This window comes from Saccopteryx leptura, chromosome X (assembly GCF_036850995.1).
Source record: "Saccopteryx leptura isolate mSacLep1 chromosome X, mSacLep1_pri_phased_curated, whole genome shotgun sequence".
NCBI classification, from domain to species: Eukaryota; Metazoa; Chordata; class Mammalia; order Chiroptera; family Emballonuridae; genus Saccopteryx; species Saccopteryx leptura.
The window spans coordinates 132,255,580-132,280,355 of record NC_089516.1 but is presented as its reverse complement, the minus strand read 5'-3'; the positions used below and the strand labels follow the sequence as shown (position 1 = coordinate 132,280,355).

The following is a 24,776-nucleotide window of genomic DNA, read 5'->3' as shown; positions in this document are numbered from 1 at the left end:
ATTATAAGGGTGATGTTACTAAGAGGTGGCCGTTTTCAGGAAAAAGTAGAAAACATGGCCCTGAACTTGTATTTGCTTACCTGAGTCTAGCCCATATATGTTATCTAGAGCATGGGCATGGAAAAGATCTCAGTAAAGAAAGCCATTGCATTTCTGGTAGTGGAGTTGTTTTGCCATTGTGTGACATGGACATTTGTTTAGCTCTTATCCTGAGAAGTTTAAATTGAAGTTGAGGTCAGATAAACACATCAATTATGTTTTAAAACTGGATTAAGTTAAAATTAGAATTTAAGATATTGTGAATGTCAATATAATAGATGACTCGGGCATAGATTTCACATCTATGTGTGTTAGTTGATTTTATTTTTCCTACCTCATTTCTAACAAAGAATTTCAGGCATATTTTTAAAACTATATAGCACAACCAGGTGATGAATCCTTGAGGGAGTCAAACAGAGGGAAAAAAATTAAAGTAGGAAAATAGTAAAATAATAAGGTCTGATTAACAAACACAAAATTGGAACCCTTAGTCTTTGTATAGAGATCAGCTATAAATTTGGTTCTAAATTTCCTAGTGATTAAGCAGAGGGAAGCACAGTCAGTTCTTCAATTCAGATTAACAAGATTTAAACCTAGTTATTTAAGAGAAGCACTGATGTTGATACCTGACACATCTCTATTTTTAACCTTTACCTGGTACAACAAAATTTTACCTGATACAAGAATTTGATAATGGTTCATTACTTACTGATCAAAATCATACCACTAAAAGGAATATGTAAAAATTGTTAGAATTTAATTAATTAATTAATTAGGCATTTATTTTCAATAGGAAAAATTCAAATCCGCCCTATCTCGTACAGTGGAACAGAGCAACCGTATTGAACGTCTAAAAAGATGGTCATTGGACGGTCCTAACTCAGTGAACCCTGAAAGTAAAACAGGTAATTAATACAACAATTAAACTTTAAGTTCATTCATGCTCATATTTATTTATTTACTTATTTATTTTTGGCGAGACGAAGTTAGGGTGACAGGGAGAGACAGACAGGAAGGGAGATGAGAAGCATCAATTCTTTGTTGCAGCACCTTAGTTGTTCATTGAATGCTTTCTCATACATGCCTTGACCGGGGGGACTACAGCAGAGTGAATGACTCCTTGCTGAAGCCAGCGACCTTGAGCTTAAACCAGCGACCATGGGGTCATGTCTATGAACTTGCGCTCAAGCTGGTGAGCTCCCTCTCTAGCCAGATGAGCCCATGTTCCAGGTGGCAACCTCAGGGTTTTGAACCTGGGTCCTCAGTATCCCAGGCCAGTGCTCTAGGCACTGTACCACCACCTGGCCAGGCCATGCTCATATCTAAATTTGGCTATATCAGTATCATGTTGCATTTACAACAAGGTTTTGAGTTTTGTACCTTAAATCAAAATGCTGCCATGTACACCTTGGCATGCACAGTCTCACTTATGTCATGAGATTGCACAAAAACAGGTGAAAATTTTATAACTTTATTTTGTCCAGTATATCCAAAATCTTACCAGTCAAATTTGTAATTAATATGAAATCATTAATAATAAATAAACTTGGCCTGACCTGTGGTGGCACAGCCGATAAAGCGTCACCCTGGAATGCTGAGGTCACTGGCTCTAAACTCTGGGCTTGTGCGGTCAAGGCACATAGAGGAAGCAAGTCCTATGAGTTGACACTTCCTGCTTCACCCCCCCTCTTTCTCTCCCTCTCTCTTTTTCTGTCTCTAAAAATCAATAAATAAAATCTAAAAAAAATTATAAATAAGCTGACATACTTTTTCTAATGTATATTTTTAAAATAAAGAAACCCTGCCCTGTTTACTATTGAGGTACTGTAAGTTTTCCTACATGTGTATATAAGTCTACACAGTTTCATTAAATGTAAGTTAAATTTACATAGTTGGTAAGGAATGACTGACAGTGAACATTGTGTACCTAATTAATGCATGTTTAGGCTCCTAAGAACTGTATAATGAGCTCATTTTGCTTTAGCTAATGATTCTTAAAATTTGAGTAAAGTAAAAATGGTATCTTGTCTCAGCCAATAGACGATTAATATCTTCTGAAAAGCTCGAACTGGGAACTTCTGGATCACACAAAAAGAAAACAAATGTATCATCTTCTGGTGTTCACAATTTTATTGCCAAGGGTAAGTATGTAGTTAATTTCATTTATTCCACTGAATTTCAAACCAACGAAATCAATTATTTTTAATGTATTAGCTAGCAATCATTTCTTTAAATTGATTTTTAGAGAGAGACAAAAGGTTGAGAGACAGAAACACTGACTTGTCAGACTTGCTCCACTTATTCCTGCTGTCATTGGTTGCCTGTGGTACATGCCCTGACCGGGATTGAATCTACAGCCTTAACATGTCAGCACAACACTCTTAACCAACTGAGCACCCACTCAGGGCTGAAGTCAATTCTTTATATATACTTTTATAGTCTCACTTATTTTTTAGATTGTGCCACATTTGGATTTATTTATAGAAGAGCACCACATTGTTTTACAGTAAAGGTGGTCATTACCATTTTGTATTTTCATCAGTATACCAATATAAACAATGTATGTATATGCATAAAATTAATATCTCTATATAAATGTCAATACAAATCCTCTTTTTCTCATTTGTAGATTAATCAAATCAGATGGGTTCTTTGGGCTCAGCTAGCCCAAAGTGAAACTTATTTTTACCAAAAGTCATTGCCATTAAGTGGCACAATAATTTATTTTAAAATTAATTTCTTTTCCTTTTTTTTTTTTTTTTTTTTTTTTTTTTTTTTTTTAGTGAGAGAGAGCAAGTGAGCCAGACAGACAGGAAGGGAGAAAAATGAGAAGCATCAATTCTTCATTGTGTCACCTTAGTTGTTCATTGATTGCTTTCTCATATGTACCTTGACCAGGGGGGCTACAGCAGAGCCAGTGACCCCTTGCTCAAGCCAGCGACCTTGGCCTCAAACTAGTGACCTTGGGCTTCAAACAAGTGACTTTTGAGCTCAAGCCAGTGACCTTGGGCTTTTGAACCTGGGTCCTCAAGTGTCCCAGGCCAACACTATCCACTGTGCCACCACCTGGTCAGGCTAATTGATATTCTTTGTAACCTAGAAATGAAATAATTTTTTCTAGGACTAGTTAAACTAGTCATTCAATTTTCATTAAGTTTCATAATATTATCTCATATAAAGAAAATAATAACATATATTATAGCAATGGGCACATTGATCTGCTTCACATATTATTGTTATTCACAGCTACTTTATAAAGTTGACAGGTAAGTTTAATTACCTTCTTGGCTTTACCAGTGAATTTACCTACTATGGACACTTCAGATGCATTTTGTTCCTGGTGTTTGCCCTTTTTATCAGTATTTCTTTTTTTAAATTTATTTATTTATTTTAGAGGGGAGGATAGGAGAGAGAGGCAGAAACATTGATCTATTCCTGTATGTACCCTGACCGGGGATCAAACCCACAACCTTGGCACACTGGGACAATGCTTATCACCAACTGAGCTATCTGGCAAGGGCTAATTAGGATTTCTTACTTTAAAAATTGTTATCTGAGTATGTGTCAGTGACCATTCTGGCTTATAACACATGGCTTCTCACTGATAATTGAAATGGATTAGGCAGTCATACCCATCAATCAAAAAAAAATCCTTTTTCTTTCTCAAGATGAAAATAGAAGTGCTCTTGGTAGGAAAAAAACATGATAAACATTCCACAGCATTTCCTCAGACTTAGCCATTAAAAGGCAGAAATACCATTGTTGTGTCTTATGAATGGAAAAAAGGTATAATTATAGTTTATTATTAATTTTTTTTATTATTAGATGCCTTAACAATTTTTGGAGCAATGCTGATTGCTATAAAATTCCAGTACAGCAAAAGAGTCTGGATCTGATTTAAAGTAAAAATAACTGTAGCATCAGTTACCTTGCTGGGAAAGATTTCCATTTTGTCTAAGTATTATAGTTTTAGCCCTGGCCAGATAGTTCAATTGGTTACAGTGCTGTTTTGAAACACAGAGGTTAAAGAGGACAATCTGACTTTGGGTGATGGGTATGCAACATAATTGAATGACAAGATAACTTGGAGATGTTTTCTTTGAACATATGTACCCTGATTTGTTGATGTCACCGCATTAAATTTAATAAAAATTTATAAAAAAAAAATAAAGAAACACAGAGGTTGTGGGTTTGATCTCTGGTCAAGGCTGGAGCCCCCCCCCCCCAAGGCACATATGAGAGAGCAATCAATGAACAACTCAGGTGCCGGGACAAATAATTGATACTTCTCATGTCTCTCCCTTCCTGTCTGGCCCTCTCTCTGTCTTGCAAAAAAATAAAAAAGTTGATCCACTTATCACCTTACCCTCAATATGTTTTCCCAAAGCACTTTTTTGTGTAGCCCAGGTCCATTAATAAATTAATGTGCGAAGATTTTCTGTAGCACGTTGTTTGTCATATAATAGAAGTTACTTATTTTTTACTAGCTCAGTCCTTTTGAAAAATCAGATAATATTTATTGCAATGTCATGTTTCTATACTTTAATTGTAATATATCTTGTTTCCCATGTATTTAACTATCTTTCACTGTCTAATTGCTTTGAGGAATTAGCAAAGATTTCTTCCAGAGACATTTATTATATTTTTGGTATACTGAGCAAACACTAATATGCTTTCGTTAATATATCTACTTGCTTTATTAATGAGACATGTAAAGAGACGGGACAGGTGTGTGTGTGTGTGTGTGTGTGTGTGTGTGTGTGTGTGTGGCAGAGACAGGGAGAGTCAGAGAGAGGAACATATAGGACAGACAGGAAGGGAGAGAGATGAGAAACATCAATTCTTCGTTGTGGTTCCTTAGCTGTTCTTTGATTGCTTTCTCATATGTGCCTTGACCGTGTGGGGCTACAGCAGACCGAATGACCCCTTGCTCGAGCCAGCGACCTTGGGATCAAGCTGGTGAGCTTTGCTCAAACCAGATGAGCCCGCACTCAAGCTGGCGACCTTGGGGTCTCGAACCTGAGTCCTCCGCATCCCAGTCCGATACTCCATCCACTGCGCCACCACCTGGTCAGGCTCCAAGTATATCTCAAAAAAATTTTTTTTACTAGTTTTTAATACATGAAGGTATGTGTGGAAGATACTTTGAAATAATTTGCTTAAACGTACCATATATTGTGTACCCTGAAGGATGAATGTTGTCATCCGTGACTCCAGAGAAAATAAAAGCAATATTGCCAGTGGCTCACCTTTGTAAGACCCTTTCATACTGAAATGAAACTTGTTCAATGTGGAGAGATGAACGTTTGAAACGCAACTGAAGTTCATAATCTAACCTGTAATATTTGAAGTTGCCCTGTTTTACATCTTGGCTAATTCAGATAATCTTTTTCTGCTGCTCATTGCTGTCTCATAATAATTGTTTATATCATTTTGTAATTTCTTTCAGTATGATAATAAAGGATATGTGACTTAATCATTTGAATGAATCAATTTCACCTCGGTGGTTCATGATTCTCAATTATATGATCAATTCAAGAATTTTCAAATGATGCTATATTGTCAACATGTACTTTAAATTGCAGTTCCTCAAAAGAGAAATTATTGTGTGTTTTTAATTTAATTAATTTAATTTTTAATTTATTGTGTTGACATGCAGGAGAGAGAGGGACAGACAGGAAGGGAGCAGTGACCACTTGCTCAAGCCAGCCACCTTGGGCTTAAGCCAGTGACTCCACGCTCAAGGTGGATGAGCCAGTGCTCAAGCTCGTGCTCTCGGGGTCTCGAACCTGGGTCCTAAGTATCCCAGGTCAGCGCTCTATCCCCTGCGCCACTGCCTGGTCAGGTGGTGGTTAATTACAGTATTTCTAAATACCGATCTTAAGTAATGGTTTAAAAGAGATATATGTATGTAAACATTCAGTTGTTTGAAAAGTCATTCCTAAAATTGGTAGCCTAAATATCCATTTATTAACTAAAAAATGTTCTTTGCTGCCATGCCTATTTGTCTGAAGCCAGAGAACTTGTCTTGAAATGAAATACTTAATTGTGCCATCATCTGAGCAGTGAGTCATTGGAGAAGCTGAAGAACTGGATGACAAATGTTGGAAAGAGTAGTTTTGTCCTGGAGGACTTGATTCCCTTCAAGTATTCCATCAGTTTGTATTGAGAAGTTCTAGATCAGTGGTCCCCAACCCCCGGGCCACGGACTGGTACCGGTCCGTGGGCCATTTGGTACAGTCCACAGAGAAAGAATAAGTAACTTACATTATTTACATTTTATTTACATTTAAGTCTGAATGATGTTTTATTTTTATTTTATTTATTATTTTTTTATTTTTTGTATTTTTCTGAAGTTGGAAACGGGGAGGCAGTCAGACAGACTCCCACATGCGCCTGACCGGGATCCACCCGGCATGCCCACCAGGGGACGATGCTCTGCCCATCTGGGGCATCGCTTTGTTGTAACCAGAGCCATTTTAATGCCTGAGGCAAAGGCCACAGAGCCATCCTCAGCACCCGGGCCAACTTTGCTCCAATGGAGCCTTGGCTGCAGGAGGGGAAGAGAGAGACAGAGAGGAAGGAGAGGAGGAGGGGTGGAGAAGCAGATGGGCGCTTCTCCTGTGTGCCCTGGCCGGGGATCGAACCCGGGACTCCTGCACGCCAGGCCGATGCTCTACCACTGAGCCAACCGGCCAGGGCCAATGTTTTATTTTTTAAAAATGACCAGATTCCCTCTGTTACATCCGTCTAAGACTCACTCTTGACACTTGTCTCGTAAATTCGACAATTAATATTTAAAAATACCACAGTTTTTACGCCGGTCGCATAATTTTATTTTGTGCATTTATCCATTCCACCCTAAAGGCTGGTCCGTGAAAATATTTTCTGACATTAAACCAGTCTGTGGCCCAAAAAAGTTTGGGGACCACTGCTCTAGATGATCGGCCACAATCTGAGCCTCCCAGTTTTGCTCTGTTGCTTTCTAGCATTACCCCACATGCGTCCCCGCTGAGTGTTGTTTGTAAAATCTCCCAGTTATTACTGAATTACTTCTTTGTTTTTACAGTTCTTTTCTGCACCAGTTCCCCTAACTTTTCCCTGTCCAGTGTGAGTATTGTTTTTTGTTTCATACGAAACCATTCACTTTCTGAGGACTCTTCACTTCGTTGATTCAGGCTAAATGCCATTGTCCCAGGGATCCTTCTGAGCATAAAAATGTATAGGAGCAAGATTTTTGTAACAAGGTTCAGTTTCATAAAATAATTCTCAGTCCCTTCAAACTTTTTGACCATTCAGACTGATAGCAAAATTGTTTTGTCATGTACAGCTTTTTTCTCCGTATGGGAGTTCTCTGTAGAGACTCCAACTGTTGGCTTTGGTTCTGTTAAGTGTATCAGCTAGATTCCTTCGTGGTATTGCTGCGGTTCGCTGGGCTCTTTGCGCTTTTATTCAGATACTTGCTTTCCTAACCATGCATTGTCAGGTGGCATTGTCTGCTGGTAGGTGTGTGTGTACTCTCCTTGCCTCTACTTTTTGGCTGGAAAAGTTGTTTTCAGTTGTTCTTTTTTGCTTGGCATTTGTCTTCGAGGTCTCAAAAAGAATCCTTTTTGTTTGTTCTCATCATTTAGTTCAGCATCTATACACCGGTCTTTGGGAAAACGATTTAATCATGTGCCTGAACACCCCAACAGAAGCACCCCTAAGCAGGAGCAAAAGTGCTTCTTCATTATCAGTCCCTGGAAAAGACCCTTCAGGTCACAGGCATAGGATAGAAAGCCAAAAACTGTTAGTATTTGCTCTTGAAGAGTAGTAGGTCATGTTACTTAATTTGTTGCAGTAAGGCATGCAAATAATTTAAATCAGTAGTTTTTGTAAGAATGAGACGGCACTCCATCACCAGATGAGCAGGCTTTATTAGAGAAAGACCTGCCGGGACACTCCTCCAGGAGAAGTGCACTGGTACAGACTAGGAGCTAGTTATATAGAGCCTGAGGGGATACTGAGGCAAAACTCCTGGTATGTCCAGAATGCTCCTCCTTGGGGGGTTTCGAACATGTGGGTGTTGAATCAAAAGTCCTGATATGTCCGGAGCTGCTCCTTGGGGCGGCTTGTCAGCTTTTTGGAATTCCTCTGTCTCAGGGGCGATAGTCCAGTAGGGGTGAGGTCTGACAGATAAGCGGAACATCAAGAGGGCAGTTTGGAATACACATATCTATCATTTCTCAACTCTGTGGTTAAATATAAAAGAAAGGCAGTTATTTTATAATATATGGTAAGGGGTGATGAGGAGAAAGAGGAGAAAAAATTGGAAAATTATTTCTTCTTCTGGAGAGAACTCAAGAAGGGAATCTTGCCAAGCCAAGTCCCTCATCCAGTTAAGGAGGTCGTCAATTTCCATGCTGTGAGGTCTGAACCAGGCGATGTCTCTGAAAACCTGAGTGAGGAAGTAAAAAATTTTGCGAGGTAATAATTGTTAGTTGCTTGCTGCTAGTGCCAAGTATACAGAGTGACATGGTGATACATGGTCTCCTGGATGAGCCTCATGAGACGTGCTGGTCTGGTTCCTCTCCAATGGGAGGACGTGGAGATTTTAAGATACAGGAAACCTGTTGGTGTAAGTTTTTTAGAAGGATTGAATATGTGTGGTAAAGAGGAAGAGGGTTTGGAGAACATTCAGGAGGGAACTTCTCAGGGTGAGGGGCGGCTTCTTCCTGCTGTCATCCCTACCTATTTGATATTTCCCTCGTGAAGTTCTCCTTGGAGTATTGGGGAATAGGAGTGTAAGAGCATTTGATTGTAGGTAATCCTAGAGATTTCTCTCATCCAGGCCTGTAGGAATTTGATTTAAAAAAGAGGCAAGTATTTGGAGATTAGGAATGCAGAGATAAGGAGGGTTGTATAGCGGGGGTGAAAGTTCTACCATGGTAAAGTTAGAGATATTCTTTCCTGGCAGCCCTGGAGAGAGCAGTTAGCTTTAGCTAAAAGAAATGTTTCATGTCCATTTGTAGGCTCTTCTTCAGCCAAGAAGACCCAGCAATCTTGTCCCCTTACTATGTGAAGGGTAAAAAGACTGAGAAGCGTTAGGAGGTGAATATTATTCATTCTCCTAGTTCTTCAGGGATATGGGAGAGCTTTAGGGTTAGGGGACCTGTAGGGGTTGAAAGATAGGATTTAGGAGGTTTGCTGATAGAGGGTTTGATGTGAGAGAGGTGAGTCCAATGGGTATCTCCCTGTATTTTTACAGCTGTTGGAGTACTCAGGATGACTGTGTGGGGTCCTGTCCAAACTGGTTAGAGAGGTGTCTTTCCTCGGGTCTTCTTGTATACCTGGTCTCCGGGTAGGAGGGAAAAAGGTGTCTCAGTTGTTGGAAAAGGTTGGGGTAACAGCTTGTTGATCTCTGCATGTAGGTTGGCTCGCATGTGGGCCAGAGCAGGAAAGTAGGACCCCATGGCGGGATCCGAGGGTGCAAGGGGACTGGAGTCCAGAACAAAGGGCTTACCATACGTAATTTCAAAGGGGCTTAAGTTTACAGGTTTCCTGGGCATAGCTCGAATTCTCATGAGGGCTAAGGGAAGAAGCTGGGGCCATGGTAGGTGTAGGTCTAGGATGAGTTTTGTGAGATGATTTTTGAGGACCTGGTTTGCTCGTTCAACCTTCCCTGAGGACTGAGGATGGTATGGAATGTGTAACTGCCATTTGAGTCCTAGGTAGGAGGAGAGAGATTGGGTGATGTGAGAAATGAACGCAGGGCCATTGTCAGATTGAAGTACAGAAGGGAGACCAAATCGAGGAATAATGTGTTCAGTTAGGATGGCGGCAACAGTGCCAGCATCTTCCCATTTAATGGGGAATGCCTCAGTCCATCCCAAAAAGGTATCTACTATGGTGAGGAGGTATTTGAGTCCCTTATATTTAGGCATATGTGTAAAGTCTATTTGCTAATTTTGGGCTGGTAGTTGTCCCTGAGCCTGGTGGGCAGGGAAAGATTTGGGGTGTATTCCTCCCTGTGACGTGCAAGAGGTACAGATATGGCAAGATGAGGTTATGCGTTTAAGAATTGTAGAAATACTGGCCCTGGCCGGTTGGCTCAGCGGTAGAGCATCGGCCTGGCGTGCAGGAGTCCCGGGTTCGATTCCCGGCCAGGGCACACAGGAGAGGCGCCCATTTGCTTCTCCACCCCTCCCCCTCTCCTTCCTCTCTGTCTCTCTCTTCCCCTCCCGCAGCAAGGTTCCATTGGAGCAAAGATGGCCCGGGCGCTGGGGATGGCTCTGTGGCCTCTGCCTCAGGTGCTAGAATGGCTCTGGACACAACAGAGCGACGCCCCAGAGGGGCAAAGCATCGCCCCCTGGTGGGCATGCCAGGTGGATCCGGGTCGGGTGCATGCGGGAGTCTGTCTGACTGCCTCCCCGTTTCCAGCTTCGGAAAAATGAAAAAAAAAAAAAAAGAATTGTAGAAATACTATTACCCGTGAGGAAGGAGGAGATGTAGACTAGAAGAGGTTGATAGCCTACGTGGAAAGACTCGTGTATGGACTGCAAGATGGTCTCAGTCTGGGATTGTGGAAGGAGGAGTTTACCGTCCTTGAGAAACCATTCCTCCCTTTGTGGGAGAGAGGAGTAGATAGTTTTCTCCTTAGTGGAATATTGTGGAGTGAGGTGAGGAAGTAAATTTGTGAGTCAGGAGGCTGTGTTGCAACTTTCTTGGCTACCTGATCGGCTAAATTATTTCCGATGGGTATAGGAGAGGTGCTTCTTTGATGTCCCTTGCAATGAATAATGGCTGCTTGCTTGGGAAGTAGGGCTGCATTTAAAAGACTTTGTATGTAAGTATGCTTTTGGAGGGGGTTGCCTTTGGTAGTAAGGAATCCGCGCTCTCTCCAAATGGCTGCAGCTGAGTGAAGAATATGATAGCAATATTTTGAGTCTGTGTAAATATTAGCCATTTTTCCTGAGCTGAGAGAGTCAGAGCTCTTGTAAGAGCTATAAGCTCAGCCTGTTGTGAGGTAGTACCCTGTGGTAGGGGCTGAGCCTCGAGGATGAGGTGTTGGTCGGTGATGATTGCATAGCCTGCCTGAGTGGACTGTTGTCTGGTCTTAAGTGCACTCCCATCAATGAAGAGGGTGAGGTCTGGAGAGGAAAGGGGTGTGGAAGAGAGGCGAGGGAAGGGGGTAGCGAAACGTGTGAGAGTTTCAATACAACAGTGGGGTGGAGGTAAAGAGGAGGTAGGAAGAAGTGTGGCTGGATTTAGACTTGAACAGGGCTGGAAGGAAAACTCAGGATTTTCAAGAAAGATGATATGAACTTGTTGTAATCGGGAGGGTGATAAATGGGCTAAGGCCTTATGAGTAACCAGGTCCTGTAGGTTGTGAGGAGATCTGATGATGACCTTTTGTCCTAGTGAAAGCTTTTTGCTCTCGAGGGCTAGCAGGGCGGTGGCTGCCAGAGCTCTGAGGCAGGGTGTCCATCCCTTGCAAGTGGGGTCTAGCTGTTTAGAGAGATAGGCAACTGGTGCGAAGGAGGGTCCCTTTTGATGTCCAAGGACCCCCAGGGCAAGCCCTTGTTTTTCTGTAACATAGAGTATGAATTCTGAGTTTAAGTCTGGAAGCTGTAAGGCAGGTGCTTGGAGGAGAGCCTGTTTGAGTTTGGTGAAGGGTGTTTGTATTGGGAACTTAGGATCTAGGGGTTCGGTGAGGACCCCTTTAGTGGCTTCATAGAGAGGTTTCGCTAACAGACTGAAGTTAGGGATCCATGATCTGAGGAAACCTGCAATTCCCAGGAAGGAGAGAAGCTCCTCTTTGGTAGAGGGTGTTGGTATGGAGGATATTAAATGTTTTCTATCAATGGTGATGGCCTTCTGTCCTGGGGTCAACTGTATCCCCAAATATGTGACCTGTGATAGGGAGAGCTGTGCCTTAGCAGGAGCTACCCGGTAGCCTAGGTGAGCTAAGAAATTGAGTAGTTGAATGATGTCTGATTTAGAAGTTTCTAAGGATGGACTGCAGAGAAGGAGATCATCCACGTACTATAAGATGGTGCCCTGGGACAAAGTTAGTGATTTGAGGTCATTAGCTGCCTGTCCAAAAAAGTGGGGGCTATCCTGGAAGCCCTGAAGTAGGACCGTCCAGGTTAGCTGTTGTGAATGTAAAGTGTCAGGATCGGTCCAAGTAAATGCGAACAGGTTTTGACAGTTGGGATGTAAGGGAATAGTAAAGAAGGCATCCTTAAGATCCAGTACAGTAAAGTGTGTAGCATTGGCGGGCATGGTAGATAGGATAGTGTATGGGTTAGGAACTATGGGAGTGATGGGAAGAACTGTTGAAGTAAAGGCTCACAGTTCCTGTACTAACCTATAAGTGCCATTGGGTTTGACTACTGGAAGTATAGGAGTGATGTATGGCAAACTGGTCGGGATAAGAAGTCCTGCATTAAGGAATTTAGTGATAAGTGGTTTCAGTCCTAGGAGGTGTTTGTGGGAAATGGGATATTGGGGTACGTTAGGAAAGAGGGAGGGATCCTGGAGGGAAATTTGGACAGGGGTATGATGTCTAGCTATGGATGGATATTGAATGTCCCAAACCGACGGGTCTACTAGAGAGGAAGGAAGGGGAGGGGAGAGAAGTTGGGAGTCGGCATGTTGGGGTGATGGACCACTGGCCAACAAAAGGAGAATATTAGAAGTTTGTTGTTGTGATGTTTGAGTAGAGCTAAATGGAAATAATTGGAGTGTAGTATTGAATTTAGTTAGGATGTCCCGTCCTAGTAATGGAGTGGGACATTGTGGAATAACTAGAAATTGATGTGTGAATGATATTTGGCCTAGTATGCAAGTAAGTGGTGGAGTTATAAGAGGGCTAGTGCGTAGACCTGAGACCCCGACTATAAAGGTATTAGAGGGACTCAGAGGTCCTTCAAATTCAGGGAGGGTGGAGTAGGTGGCCCTGGTGTCAATGAGGAAGGAGATTCCTTACCTGCTACACGAAGTTTTACCCTGGGCTCACTGTAGGTGATCTGTACCGGGGCCGGTGTCCCAGGGCCTCCTCAGTCCTCCGTTGCCAGGCCTGGGAAGTCAGTCACTGACTGGGTATTAGTGGGGAGGTTTGACCCGATCCCTCTCTGGTGACTGGGGCAATTGACTCCCCAATGACCCTCCTGGTGACAATGCGGGCAAGACCCTGGCGGTGGACAAGGGTTAGGGTGTTCCTTAGCCCAGTGGCCTGGCTGCTTGCAACGGTAGCAAAGACCTGGAGAATCTCGTGGCCTGGATTTAAAAGACTGACCCTGGAAGGGTTTGGTCTTTGAGCCCATAGCAGGGTTCCCTTTCAGGGCCTTCACTAGCATTAGGTAATTCTCCTGATTCCTCTTTTGTTGTTCCTCCTTCTCCGTGTCCTCCCGATTATTGAAGACCTTAAAGGCTAGATTTAAGAGGTCTCTTTGGGAAGTCTCAGGCCCATTCTCAAGTTTCTTAAGCTTGCGCCTGATGTCTGGAGCAGATTGGGAGATAAAGTGTGAGTATAAGAGGGTGGTCCCTGCTGGAGTTGTTGGGTCTAGGCGAGTGTACCTTTGAAAAGCCTGTGAAAGGCGTTCCAGAAATTCCCCAGGGTTCTCTTGGGGCCTTTGAATGATTTCCTTAATTTTGTCATAATTGACAGCCTTATTGGCAAGTTTGCTGAGGGCCTGCTGTAGGTAATCAATCATTTGATCTCTGAGTTTTCGTTCAGCATGATTGAGCTGGTAATTCCAATTGGGTCATCCGAGGGAACTGTTAGACAACCCATGGGGAGGTTGTTGTTCCTACTGTTTGCCTCATCTGCAATTTGTTGGGCAGTGGTCCATATTTAGTCCTTGTCACTGGCCGACAGAGAGGGGGTGAGAATAATACTTAAATCGTGCCAGGTTAAGTCATAGGAGTGGGTAAGGTATTTGAATTCTTTCATGTAAGTGTCTGAGTCTGAGGAGAATGACCCTAGGCGGCGCTCAACTTGGGCAAGGTCAGAGAGGGAGAAAGGGACAGCGCCCCTAACAATCACCTCAGCTCCCGCAACTTCCCGGAGAGAGTACATGCCTGGCTGGGGTGGCTTACGTGGGCGTAGGTGAGGGGGAGAAATTGGAGGGGATGAATTAGGAGAAGGAGGTAATGCAGTGTTTTCAGGTGATTGTGATTGATAGGGAGGTGGAGCAGTAGGAGAAGGAGATGGAGGAGCAGGTGCGGAAGGGACAGCAGAGTGGTCTTGAGGGTCAAAAGAATCAGATGGAGAGTCAGGGAGAGGAGAGTGGGTAGAATATGAGATAGAAGTTCTGGCCAGCAGAACTTGATAGGTAGAGCATGAAGAGCAAAGAGAAGGTCTAGACCGGAGATAGAAGAAGGCCTGCACGTAAGGGATTTCTGTTGCCTTCCCCGTCCGGTGGCAGAAGTTGTCAAGATCTCTTAGGATATTGTAATCAAATGTCCCATTTTCAGGCCAATGGGAGTCATTGTCTAATTTGTACTGAGGCCATGCCGTGTTACAGAAGAAAATGAGTTTTTTCGGCTTAAGGGCAGAGAGGCCTAACTTAGTGAGGTTTTTTATGAGACATCCTAGAGGGGTCTGGTCGGAAGGCTTAGACCCTGAAGAGCCCATAGTGGAGACAGGTAAGCAAGAGGGGGCGACCCCGCCTTTTGTCACTGTACCAAGAGGAGAGAATCTCTGTGTGGGAGAGTTGTCCCTGATAGAGGTCATCACCACCTGTCAGGGAGCTCCGAGGACGAGAAGTCCGAGAGAGTGGAGAGGTTTGGCTAGGCGCCTAGTCTTTCGTGCAGTCCACTGAGACTGAAAGTCAAACCCCTCAAAATGTGAGGCGTGTCAGAGAAAACCGTCCGACCAGAAAGGGGTGTTTTTAGAGAGAAATTTAGAGGCCAACCGGGGAAGGGAGAGGAGAAGGGAGAAACTCCTTACCTTTCTGGTCCAGCAGGGGTTCAGGACAGGGTTAGACACTGCCGGCCAATCGACCTACAATTACACGTCCAAACAGAATCAGGGAGTAAGCCCGGGACGAGCTGCCACTGCCCATTTCTTCCCTGGTTGTAAGTTTGGATGGCAAAGAGGGATCGTCCAGGCAGTTAGTACCCTGTCCCGGGTTTCAGCACCAAAATGGAAGAATGAGACGGCACTCCATCACCAGATGTGCAGGCTTTATTAGAGGAGAAAGACCTGCCGGGACACTCCTCCAGGAGAAGTGCACCGGTTATAGACTAGGGGCGAGTTATATAGAGCCTGAGGGGATACTGAGGCAAAAGTCCTGGTATGTCCAGAATGCTCCTCCTTGGGGGGTTTCGAGCATGTGGGTGTTGAATCAAACGTCCTGGTATGTCCGGAGCCCTTCCTTGGGGCGGCTTGTCAGCTTTTTGGAATTCCTCTGTCTCAGGGGCAATAGTCCAGTAGGGGTGAGGTCTGGACAGATAATCGGAACATCAAGAGGGCAGTTTGGAATACACATATCTATCAGTTTTCAAGTGAATGCTTTTACCCACCGTTTTATGTTGTATATTCATTTCACAACTTCTCGCATGGTAGTTGTCTGGGTAATAGGTAATTTATAGGATGAGATAGGTAATTTTGGTGATGGTTGTTAAATTATAAAGGTCTATGGGTTTCTTGATTTGTGTTTAAATGTCACAGTATTATAAAAAGTACTGAATTTTTAAAAATTGGTTTTTGAGAGAGACAGAGAGAGAAATATCAATTTGTTATTCCACTTATTCATGCATTCACTGATTGATTATTTTATGTGCCCTGAACTGGGATGAAACCCACAGCCTTGGCGTGTCAGGACAGCTCTAGAACTAACTGAGCTATCTGGCCAGGAACAAAAAATACTTGATTTTGAAAGTATAGAAAATTGTATTTTCAGGGGAGGAAGTTTCCTACTCCATCCTCCTTTTTTTCACTGTAAAATAAGGAAGAATGATATTGAGCTGTTCTCTAGCTTTTAATTAACAACATAAAGATTGTTAGTAAACTAAAACAAACACAAACCTTCAGGGTTATGTGGAATCTCTCATTTATGGTTACATGTAGTGGTACCCACACCTGTGGGTACTTACAGCAGTGGAGAGCTCGAACACGTTACATGTAGTGGCACCCACACCTGTGGGTACTTACAGCAGTGGAGAGCTCGAACACGTTACATGTAGTGGCACCCACACCTGTGGGTACTTACAGCCGTGGAGAGCTCGAACACGTTACATGTAGTGGCACCCACACCTGTGGGTACTTACAGCAGTGGAGAGCTCGAACACGTTACATGTAGTGGCACCCACACCTGTGGGTACTTACAGCAGTGGAGAGCTCGAACACGTTACATGTAGTGGCACCCACACCTGTGGGTACTTACAGCCGTGGAGAGCTCGAACACGTTACATGTAGTGGCACCCACACCTGTGGGTACTTACAGCAGTGGAGAGCTCGAACACGTTACATGTAGTGGCACCCACACCTGTGGGTACTTACAGCAGTGGAGAGCTCGAACACGTTACATGTAGTGGCACCCACACCTGTGGGTACTTACAGCCGTGGAGAGCTCGAACACGTTACATGTAGTGGCACCCACACCTGTGGGTATTTACAGCAATGGAGAGCTCGAACACATTCGTTACTATCATTTGCTTTCTGCATTTTTCTCCATTTCTTTAATTCCAAAAATATCCTATCCCATTGTTTTTTCTTTTCAGTCAGTTTTCATTTGATGAGTAAAATAAGTCAAAATGTTCTCACTTTCTCATAGTGCATCTTCTTTTGGTTCAAATTTCTGACTTTGTTCAGGCCTAGTTTTATGTTTGTCAGATTCTTTTCTGCCAGTCTCCCTCTCCCTTCAATCTATTGTAAGATATTTCTAATTACTTTCATTTTAGTTTACTATATTACTCCTGTCAAACTCAGCATTTGGTCTTAAATTTCTTTAGGTAATAGAAAGTGAGTTATTATACTTACCTATATTTTTTGTAACGAAAACAGTTGATGTTAAATAATGTGACAGTTTAAGCACATGCAAATGTGTAAATAAATGCTTTCTCCACCAAAAAGGAGGAACTAAAAAACAATATTTAATTTAGTCAATTTTTTATTTATAAGTAGTCAATCTTTGGTAATTTGTTCTGTTTTTATTATTTGATAAGATCATATGAAATTTTCCACCCATATATAAAGATAACATGACAAATTTACCATGTCTTAAGAAAACTACCACCAAATACCTTTAAAAAATGTTTACTGCATATTTTTCTTTGGCTTGTTTTTTTCACAATATGGGATCATAACCTGCTTTTGTTTAAATTCAATATATATTTTATGCCTAAAAATTACATATTATTCTTAACGATGGTTTTAGTATAGTCCAAATAATACTTTCAAGATCCATCCATGTTGTCACAAATGTACAATTCTTAGAATAAGAGAGAAAATGCTTTTTTTTTACATTGTATCCTGAAATAATCATGTGTACAGCGTCTTACACAATCACCTGCAGCAATGAGTTCTCTGGCCCTAATGAAGTTGTTTAGATTACTTTTTCTTTTCTTTTTTATTATTTTATTTGTAGAGAGAGGGAAAGACAGACAGAAGTTTGACCTGTTTCTGTATATGCCCTGACCGGGGATCAAACCAGCAACTTTGGTGCATCAGGATCATGCTCAAACCAGGCAAGCTGTCTGACCAGGGATAGATTACTTTTTGTGTCTTTGTGACAGAGACAGAGAGGGACAGATAGGGAGAGACAGACAGGAAGGGAGAGAGATGAGAAGCATCAGTTCTTCCTTGTGGCACCTTAGTTGTTCACTGATTGCTTTCTCATATGTGCCTTGACCAGGGGGCTACAGCAGAGTGAGAGACCCCTTGCTCAAGCCAGCGACCTTGGGCTTCAAGCCAACAACCATGGGATCATGTTTGTGATCCCACACTCAAGCCAGCAACCCCATGCTCTGAACCGACGCTCAAGCCAGCAACCTTGGGGTTTCAAACCTGGGTCCTCTGTGTCCCAGTTCGATGCTCTGTCCCTTATACCACTGCCTGGTCAGGCTAATAAATTACTTTTAAAAAGTGTTGAAGATCTTATAATATTTTATGAAAATTATTCTGAACTATCCTGTGATTAAACTAGAAATGGTATTGCAACCATCTACTTTGGAGATGCATCTTCTCTTCATCTGTAATGGATTATTGCTTTCACAGTGACTCTACTGGTGCTGCTCAGGAAGTGGACCAATTTTACCATGCTTCTGTCTTGTGTCTAATTTATTTCACTGAACACTTCTGTGTTGTGTGTAATCCTTATCATTTCTTAGTAAGCACAGGCTCTCTCTTCTCTTCCTGTTCTTACAGTGCTTCATGGTGCATTTCTGTTTTGTCAGATTTCTAACTGGAATTTCATTCTGTCTCCTTATTCACCCATAGACATCCAAACCCCTGTACTGCGGTATACAACAGTGCCCTTGAGTAGTAATCATTTGAAGAATACCATCATGCTCTGCAAGTCAACAGTAACAATGCCTCCCCAGGAGAAAGTAGAAACACCCCTTGGGGTGAACCTGCAAGCGCCCCCTGAGGCGAGCTCCGCATGGGCCTCTGAGGTGAGCGTGGAAACCACACCCAAGCTGAGTGTGGAAGCATTCTCTGAGAGCTCAGAAACATCAGTTAAGGGGAGCAAGGATGTATCCCTTGCGAGTATGGATCCATCCCTGGAGGTAAGCATGAAAATATCATCTGGGAAAAGCAAGGGAGTGTTTCAAAAGGCTACCATGGACACAATTCCTGAGGAAAATTCAGAAACAATTCTTAAGGAGAGCATGGAAAAGCCTTCTGAGACTAGCATGGAGCCATCCCCTGAATCATGCTGTGAGGTGACAGTGGAAACATCTCCTGAGATGAAAGTGACAGCCACTCCACAGGTTTGTCAAGTGACTTTTTTGGACTAATCTTCTATTAAAATCTGTTTATTTACTTGTATAGAAGATGTGATAAGTCAGGTTTCCCAATATAAACAACTTATTATTTATAGAATTTAGCAATGAAATTAATAAAATAGAATAACTTATTCTAATAGTTTTAAAATCCTGATGTTGTACAACTTTCCCCCAAAACTCAATGCTAATTTTTAGTAGACGAGAGAAGGTGTTAGAGTTTATATGAACTATGTTTCTAAATGCTAAAGAAAAATCTTTTGAGAAATATTACAAACCCTTAATTAGGACTTAGAAATAGAATTAGGTTTTAAAGTAAGATATTTCTTTTTTTAACTAATTTTTTATTGATTTGAGAGAAAAGGACAGGAAGGGAGAGAGAGGAGAAACATCAATTTGTAATTGTTCCACATTACTTGTTTATTGATTACTTCTTATACATGCCTTGTTAGCGAGGAACGGGGCACTGAGCCATGTCAGTGACTCCATGCTCAAGCCACTGACCTTAGGACTGAGTCAGTGATCCTGGACTCAAGCCAACAAGGCCGCATGGTGACCTTAGGGTTTCGAACCAAGGACCTCAGCATCCCAGGTCGACACCCTATCTATGCACTGTGCCACCGCAGTCAGGCAGAGATGTTTCTCTTAAATTAGTTCTTTCTGTGGCCTGCTTGAATTTGTTAGTGGGAATTGTTAGGGTGGATGAATCTATCTCTAGCTCATTCTCATGCATATAAGGAAAATTAGGAGTTAAAGGAGTTATAATTGTATGCTTTTCAGAATATTTTTCTCTTTAAAAAAGCCAGCTATAGTAAGGTATTGCTAGTAATTTCTTACCCGATTATATTGCTCTGTTCAGAAATCAAGCTCTGTTAACAAGAAGCCCCCGTTGCCACAGATCCCATATACTAGGTGGCCATCTTCCGCAAACTTAAGCTGCTCACCCTCTCACTTCAGTACTGGGTAAGTAGCTTGTGTGCAACTGTTCCTCACACGTGTGTTACCAGCGTACATTTTACACCAGTGTTTCATTGTTGAAATAGTGTAATGTACATGGTAATGTAAATATAAAGGTCTCATAATGTAGTTTATGAAATAGTGCACTAAGAATTAATTGGCACATGTTAATTATAAAACCATATCAGACATCCCTCATTAACTATTTATTTTTCTCAGTAGGCAAATCCAGAAGAATCGTTTGCCATCAATTTCACCATGTATGTCGAAACAGTCAGCACAATTGTCTGTTTCCTGTGAAACAATTCCTGCTCAGCAGACGCTATGTACACAGAACCTATTAGGTGCCATCAACAGCGGAGAAGAAGTGGTTTCTAAAACTGCCGACAGCTCTGAGGCTGTGTGCCAAAAGCATGTGTCCAATGAAGGTGAGTTTCTTCACTGAGTTATTTTGGCAACAGAAAATGCTAAGGTATGGGAATGGTCAACCTCATTTTCCAGTTCAGAGGACTTGAAAGAGCAGGCTTTCTTTGAGAGAAAGAGATTTTAACTGATCACTGGCCCTCTGCTGACTTTTCCTTGTCAGTGCTGCTTTACCCTTATCTCCTTCTTGTTTGGGAAATCCGTTTTTGGAACTGATGTTAAAAGTACTGGCTGGAGGCCCCAGCGGGGTTGGCTCAGTGGGTCTAGTGTTGACCTGACATGCAGATGTCCTGGGTTTGATCCCAGGTCAGGGCACACGTGAGAAGGGAACACCTGCTCCCTCTCCTTCTCTCTCTCTTCTCTCGCAGCCAGTAGCTCAACTGATTTGAGCATCAACCTGACGGGGGTTGCCGGGTGGGTCCAGTTAGGGCACATGTGGTGGGTCTGTCCCACTATCTCCCTCCTCTCAAAGAAAACAGTACTGGTTGGATGAGCACATTGGTGATCCTGCAGTTCTGTCCAGCTCTGATGGTGGATGGTTCTCTCAGTAGCTGAACAGGTTTCCATTAGGAGCTGCAGGCCAGTTGTACACAGGCCGTAACGTGTCTGGGTGTATGCGGGTTCCTGAAAGTACCGTATTGGTATCTTTCCTGTCACGTGTTCTTAATATCCAAGGATTCTGCTTAATTTCAAATACACCAGGAGATTTTGCTTTTTGAAGGAATTCTACAGTGAATTCTTTGTAATAGGAACAATTTTTTTGTTTTGTGACAGAGACAGAGAGGGATACATAGGGACAGACAAACAGAAAGGGAGAGAGATGAGAAGCATCAATTCTTCATTGCAACACCTTAGTTGTTCATTGATTGCTTTCTCACATGTGCCTTGCTGGGGGGGGGGTGTTACTGCAGACCGAGTGACCCTTTACTCAAGCCAGCGACCTTGAGTCCAAGCTGGTAAGCTCTGCTCAAACCAGATGAGTTCGTGCTCAAGCCAATGACCTCGAGGTTTCAAAACTGAGTCCTCTGAATCCCAGTCCGATGCTCTATCCACTGAGCCACCTCCTGGTCAGGTGGAACAATCTTTTTATTATAAATTCTTCATTCTAGATGTCTTATGACCCTCGTTTTCATATGTGATTTATTTTCTTTTTTTAAAATTTTATTTAGAAAATTACATTTAACAGAGTGACACTGATCAATAAGAGTACATAGGTTTCAGGTAAACATTTCTATAACATTTGAACTGTTGATTATGTTGTATACCCATTACCCAATGTCAAATCATTCTGTCACCAGATATTCTTCTTTACCTCCTTCTCTCCATCCCTGTCCGTATGCCCCCATATCCCCTCCCCCTGGTACCCACTTCACTTTTATCTATGTTGATTAGACTCAGTTTTATATCCCACCTATGTGTGAAATCAGACAGTTCTTAGCTTTCTCTTATTTACTTATTTCATTTAGTACGTTCTCAAGGTCCATCATGTTGTCTGTCATAAATGGCATTATGTCATAATGTCTTATGGCTGAGTAGTATTCCACTGTACATATTGTACCATATCTTCTTTATCCAATCCTCTATCGAGGGACACTTTGGTTGTTTCCATGTCTTGGCCACTGTGAACAATGCTGCAATGAACATGGGGGTGCACGTGACTTTATGTACCAATGTTTTTGAATTTATGGGGTTGCTACCCAGTTGAGGGATTGCTGGGTCATGTGGTAGTTATACTCTTAAGTTTTTGAGGAACCACCATACTTTTTAAAATAATGGTTGTGCTATATGCGGTTTATTTAAAATAAAGGAATTAGTAACATGGACTAAAATATTTTTATATGCCTTCGTGTGGTCACCTTATGTTGCTGATAGTCTTGGTTTCTTTGGTTATGTACAGTTGGCCAGTTCATAGTCACCTAATATCATAATACATTCTTATTGATGGTTAGCTAAACAGTAACTATTTAGTAAAAATGATGAACAAATTTTAAAATGTATGCTGCATATATTTTCATTTAGTCAAGTATTTAAGATTTGTATACTTCATGTAGACCGAATATAAACTTGTTTTCCTCTATATTCAGTATAATTATGTTTTTCCCATTGCATCAATTTAATAATGTATCTTAAAACAGCTAAACCAAAGTAGGAGGGAGGAGTACATTTTTCATTTTGGAACAAATTGTATTTAAAAAGAAACAAAATACTATTTCTGTTGTTGTAGAGGAATCAAGGCTTTAAAAAATTTGTTATGTAGTCACTTAAATAGTTTTTTATATATTTTAGACCATGTACATACTGTTCGTTTTTAATATTGTTGGTTGTCTTGCACTGAAAGGCAGTAAATACCTAAATTAACTGTTTCCCATGTTAATTTAAACCAGAGTCTGGGGATAAAAGCACACAAGGGATTATGAATGCTGAAGAGGCAACAAAAATTTCAGCAGCAAAACCACACCCTGCTTGTGAACAGAGAGAAGAAGAAAAAGTAGAAGAAGAAATGGAGCAAAGGTCAGCATAGTATCATCCTTTCAATGCTTTCAGTCTTGACTGGGCCTAAAGTTTGAATGTTGAAACTTACTCTCTAGTTAGATGTATTATAAATTCTCAGAGTGTTTGACTTTTTCTTCTGTGTGAACCCGAAATGAGTGCGGGAAACGTGTCAAGCAGAGAGGACACTGGTGTGTAGATGAAGGCTGTAGGCCTCTTTCCCCTTCACTGTCATGTTACCCGCTTACCGGATGGTGTACACGGGAATGCATAGAGACCAAACTCCTGGAAGGGGTCCAAGTCTCAGCAGTGGCGCCTGAGTCATCAGTCACACAAGACCATTTCTGTTGTCATTCAATGTCATCAACCTTGTCTTTTTCAAAAGTCTTTTGTAACTTGACAATTTGTATACCTGGAAAGTATACTTTCCTGTGTTTCACTAAGGATGCTTTCCAGTGACCTATAGGACACATAAAGCTCAGCAGTCATTGAGCTGGAAGGGTTCCTGTGCGCAGGAGATCTCATGATCCCTCTTGAGGCCAGTTCCACTTGGAGCCCCGAAATGTAAACCTCTGTCCAGTGCCTGACTTGGTTTTTATGTAGTATTGTTTTGTTTGTTTGTATTTCACAACCAACCAATGAAACAAACAATCACATACTTTCAAAACACTTTAAATGGTTTGGGATAAAAGGAGAAAGGATGCTGTAGATAGCAAAAAGCTATAATTTGATGATTTATTCATTGCCTCATGTAAACAGCTGATTTAACATTTTAAAAGCACTGAATATTGGTCTTTATGGACTGGGCCTTTTTCCTCTGGGCACCACCAGACCCTCCAAATAAGCCCTGTCACATCCTCGTGTAATACTGTGTATGAGCACATTTAGATGGAAAGTCCCAGATGTCTAAATTAGTTAAAAAGTGGTCTCCTCTCGTCCCGTCCCATCCCCTCTCGTCCCCTCCCCTCCGCAATCCTCCTCTCCTCCCTCTCTCTTCTCTGTTCTCTTTGTCATGTTTTAAGATGCAAAGTAGCCCACCATTAAATAGAAATCTTTTTCTACTCCCAAGGGCTAAATTCCCTCATTTAAAAAGGTGAAAATGTGCTCATTTTGTGGAGTGACAACACAAAAAATGTAGTGAATCTGGTATAAATATAAATTGTACTTACTGCAAGCTGTGTATGGTAGAGACCTAGACAAATACCAAGAGTTATTTAAATATTTTTTGTCATTAGGAAAGAGGAAGATGAGACAAAGAAAGCAATTGAAGGCCAAGAAGAGTTCTCAAAATTTGACAATGAGCAACCACAGACAGAATTAAAAAAGGAAAGTTATCAGGATCAAGAAAGCCAGAAGATGCTATTACAGGTTTGTTGGCTCTATACTTTATTAGGACATGAGAACTAGATTATAAAATTCATTTGAAACCCAAAGCAAATCTCCAAGAAAGAACATGAGCAGATGTTAACTTCTGTGGCTGAAATTCAATATTACAGTCAAGCTAATACTTCACACTACTGTAGGTTACTCTCAGCCACCCTTGGCAAAATCCTAGAATGTTCACCAAGGGGAACAAAAGCAGAAAGCAAGTTATATATTAGCAATTCTTTAGTTTGTCTACATAAACAGTATTACAGCTTGGTTTCCGGAAATCCTAATTGCTCACACAGATTAAATGTTCTATGTGAGTTTTCTCAATTCAGCAGTCTGTGGTGACACAACTGTAATCCACATCTCCCCAGTGGGTAAGATAAAAATTATGAATATCTGTAAAAGTTTAAATTCATCAAATTCACCAATAAGAATATCTCATCCATATAATTCAAATCACTGGGTAAAAATTCCCCAAACTGAGCTCAGTTTGAATAGCCCAATTTACATTCCACTTTTAGTGTATTATTCATCAAAATCAGTTATATGTTACATAAATGATT

At 41.7% G+C, this 24,776-nt stretch overlaps 1 protein-coding gene across 4 annotated transcripts in view; it reads left to right on the top strand.

Annotated features, from left to right (window-relative positions):
* Window positions 1-24,776, top strand: part of MAP7D3 (MAP7 domain containing 3) — a 55,690-nt gene that overhangs the window by 10,066 nt on the left and 20,848 nt on the right. For 2 of the 4 annotated variants that reach the window (XM_066356307.1, XM_066356305.1), the window contains exons 5-11: window positions 833-944; window positions 2,073-2,180; window positions 18,467-18,960; window positions 19,832-19,935; window positions 20,149-20,357; window positions 22,737-22,863; window positions 24,078-24,210. In XM_066356307.1, the coding sequence (XP_066212404.1) occupies window positions 833-944; window positions 2,073-2,180; window positions 18,467-18,960; window positions 19,832-19,935; window positions 20,149-20,357; window positions 22,737-22,863; window positions 24,078-24,210 (1,287 nt within the window). The remainder of the gene's footprint in view (window positions 1-832; window positions 945-2,072; window positions 2,181-18,466; window positions 18,961-19,831; window positions 19,936-20,148; window positions 20,358-22,736; window positions 22,864-24,077; window positions 24,211-24,776) is intronic. The other 2 variants (XM_066356306.1, XM_066356308.1) reach the window with 2 other exon arrangements.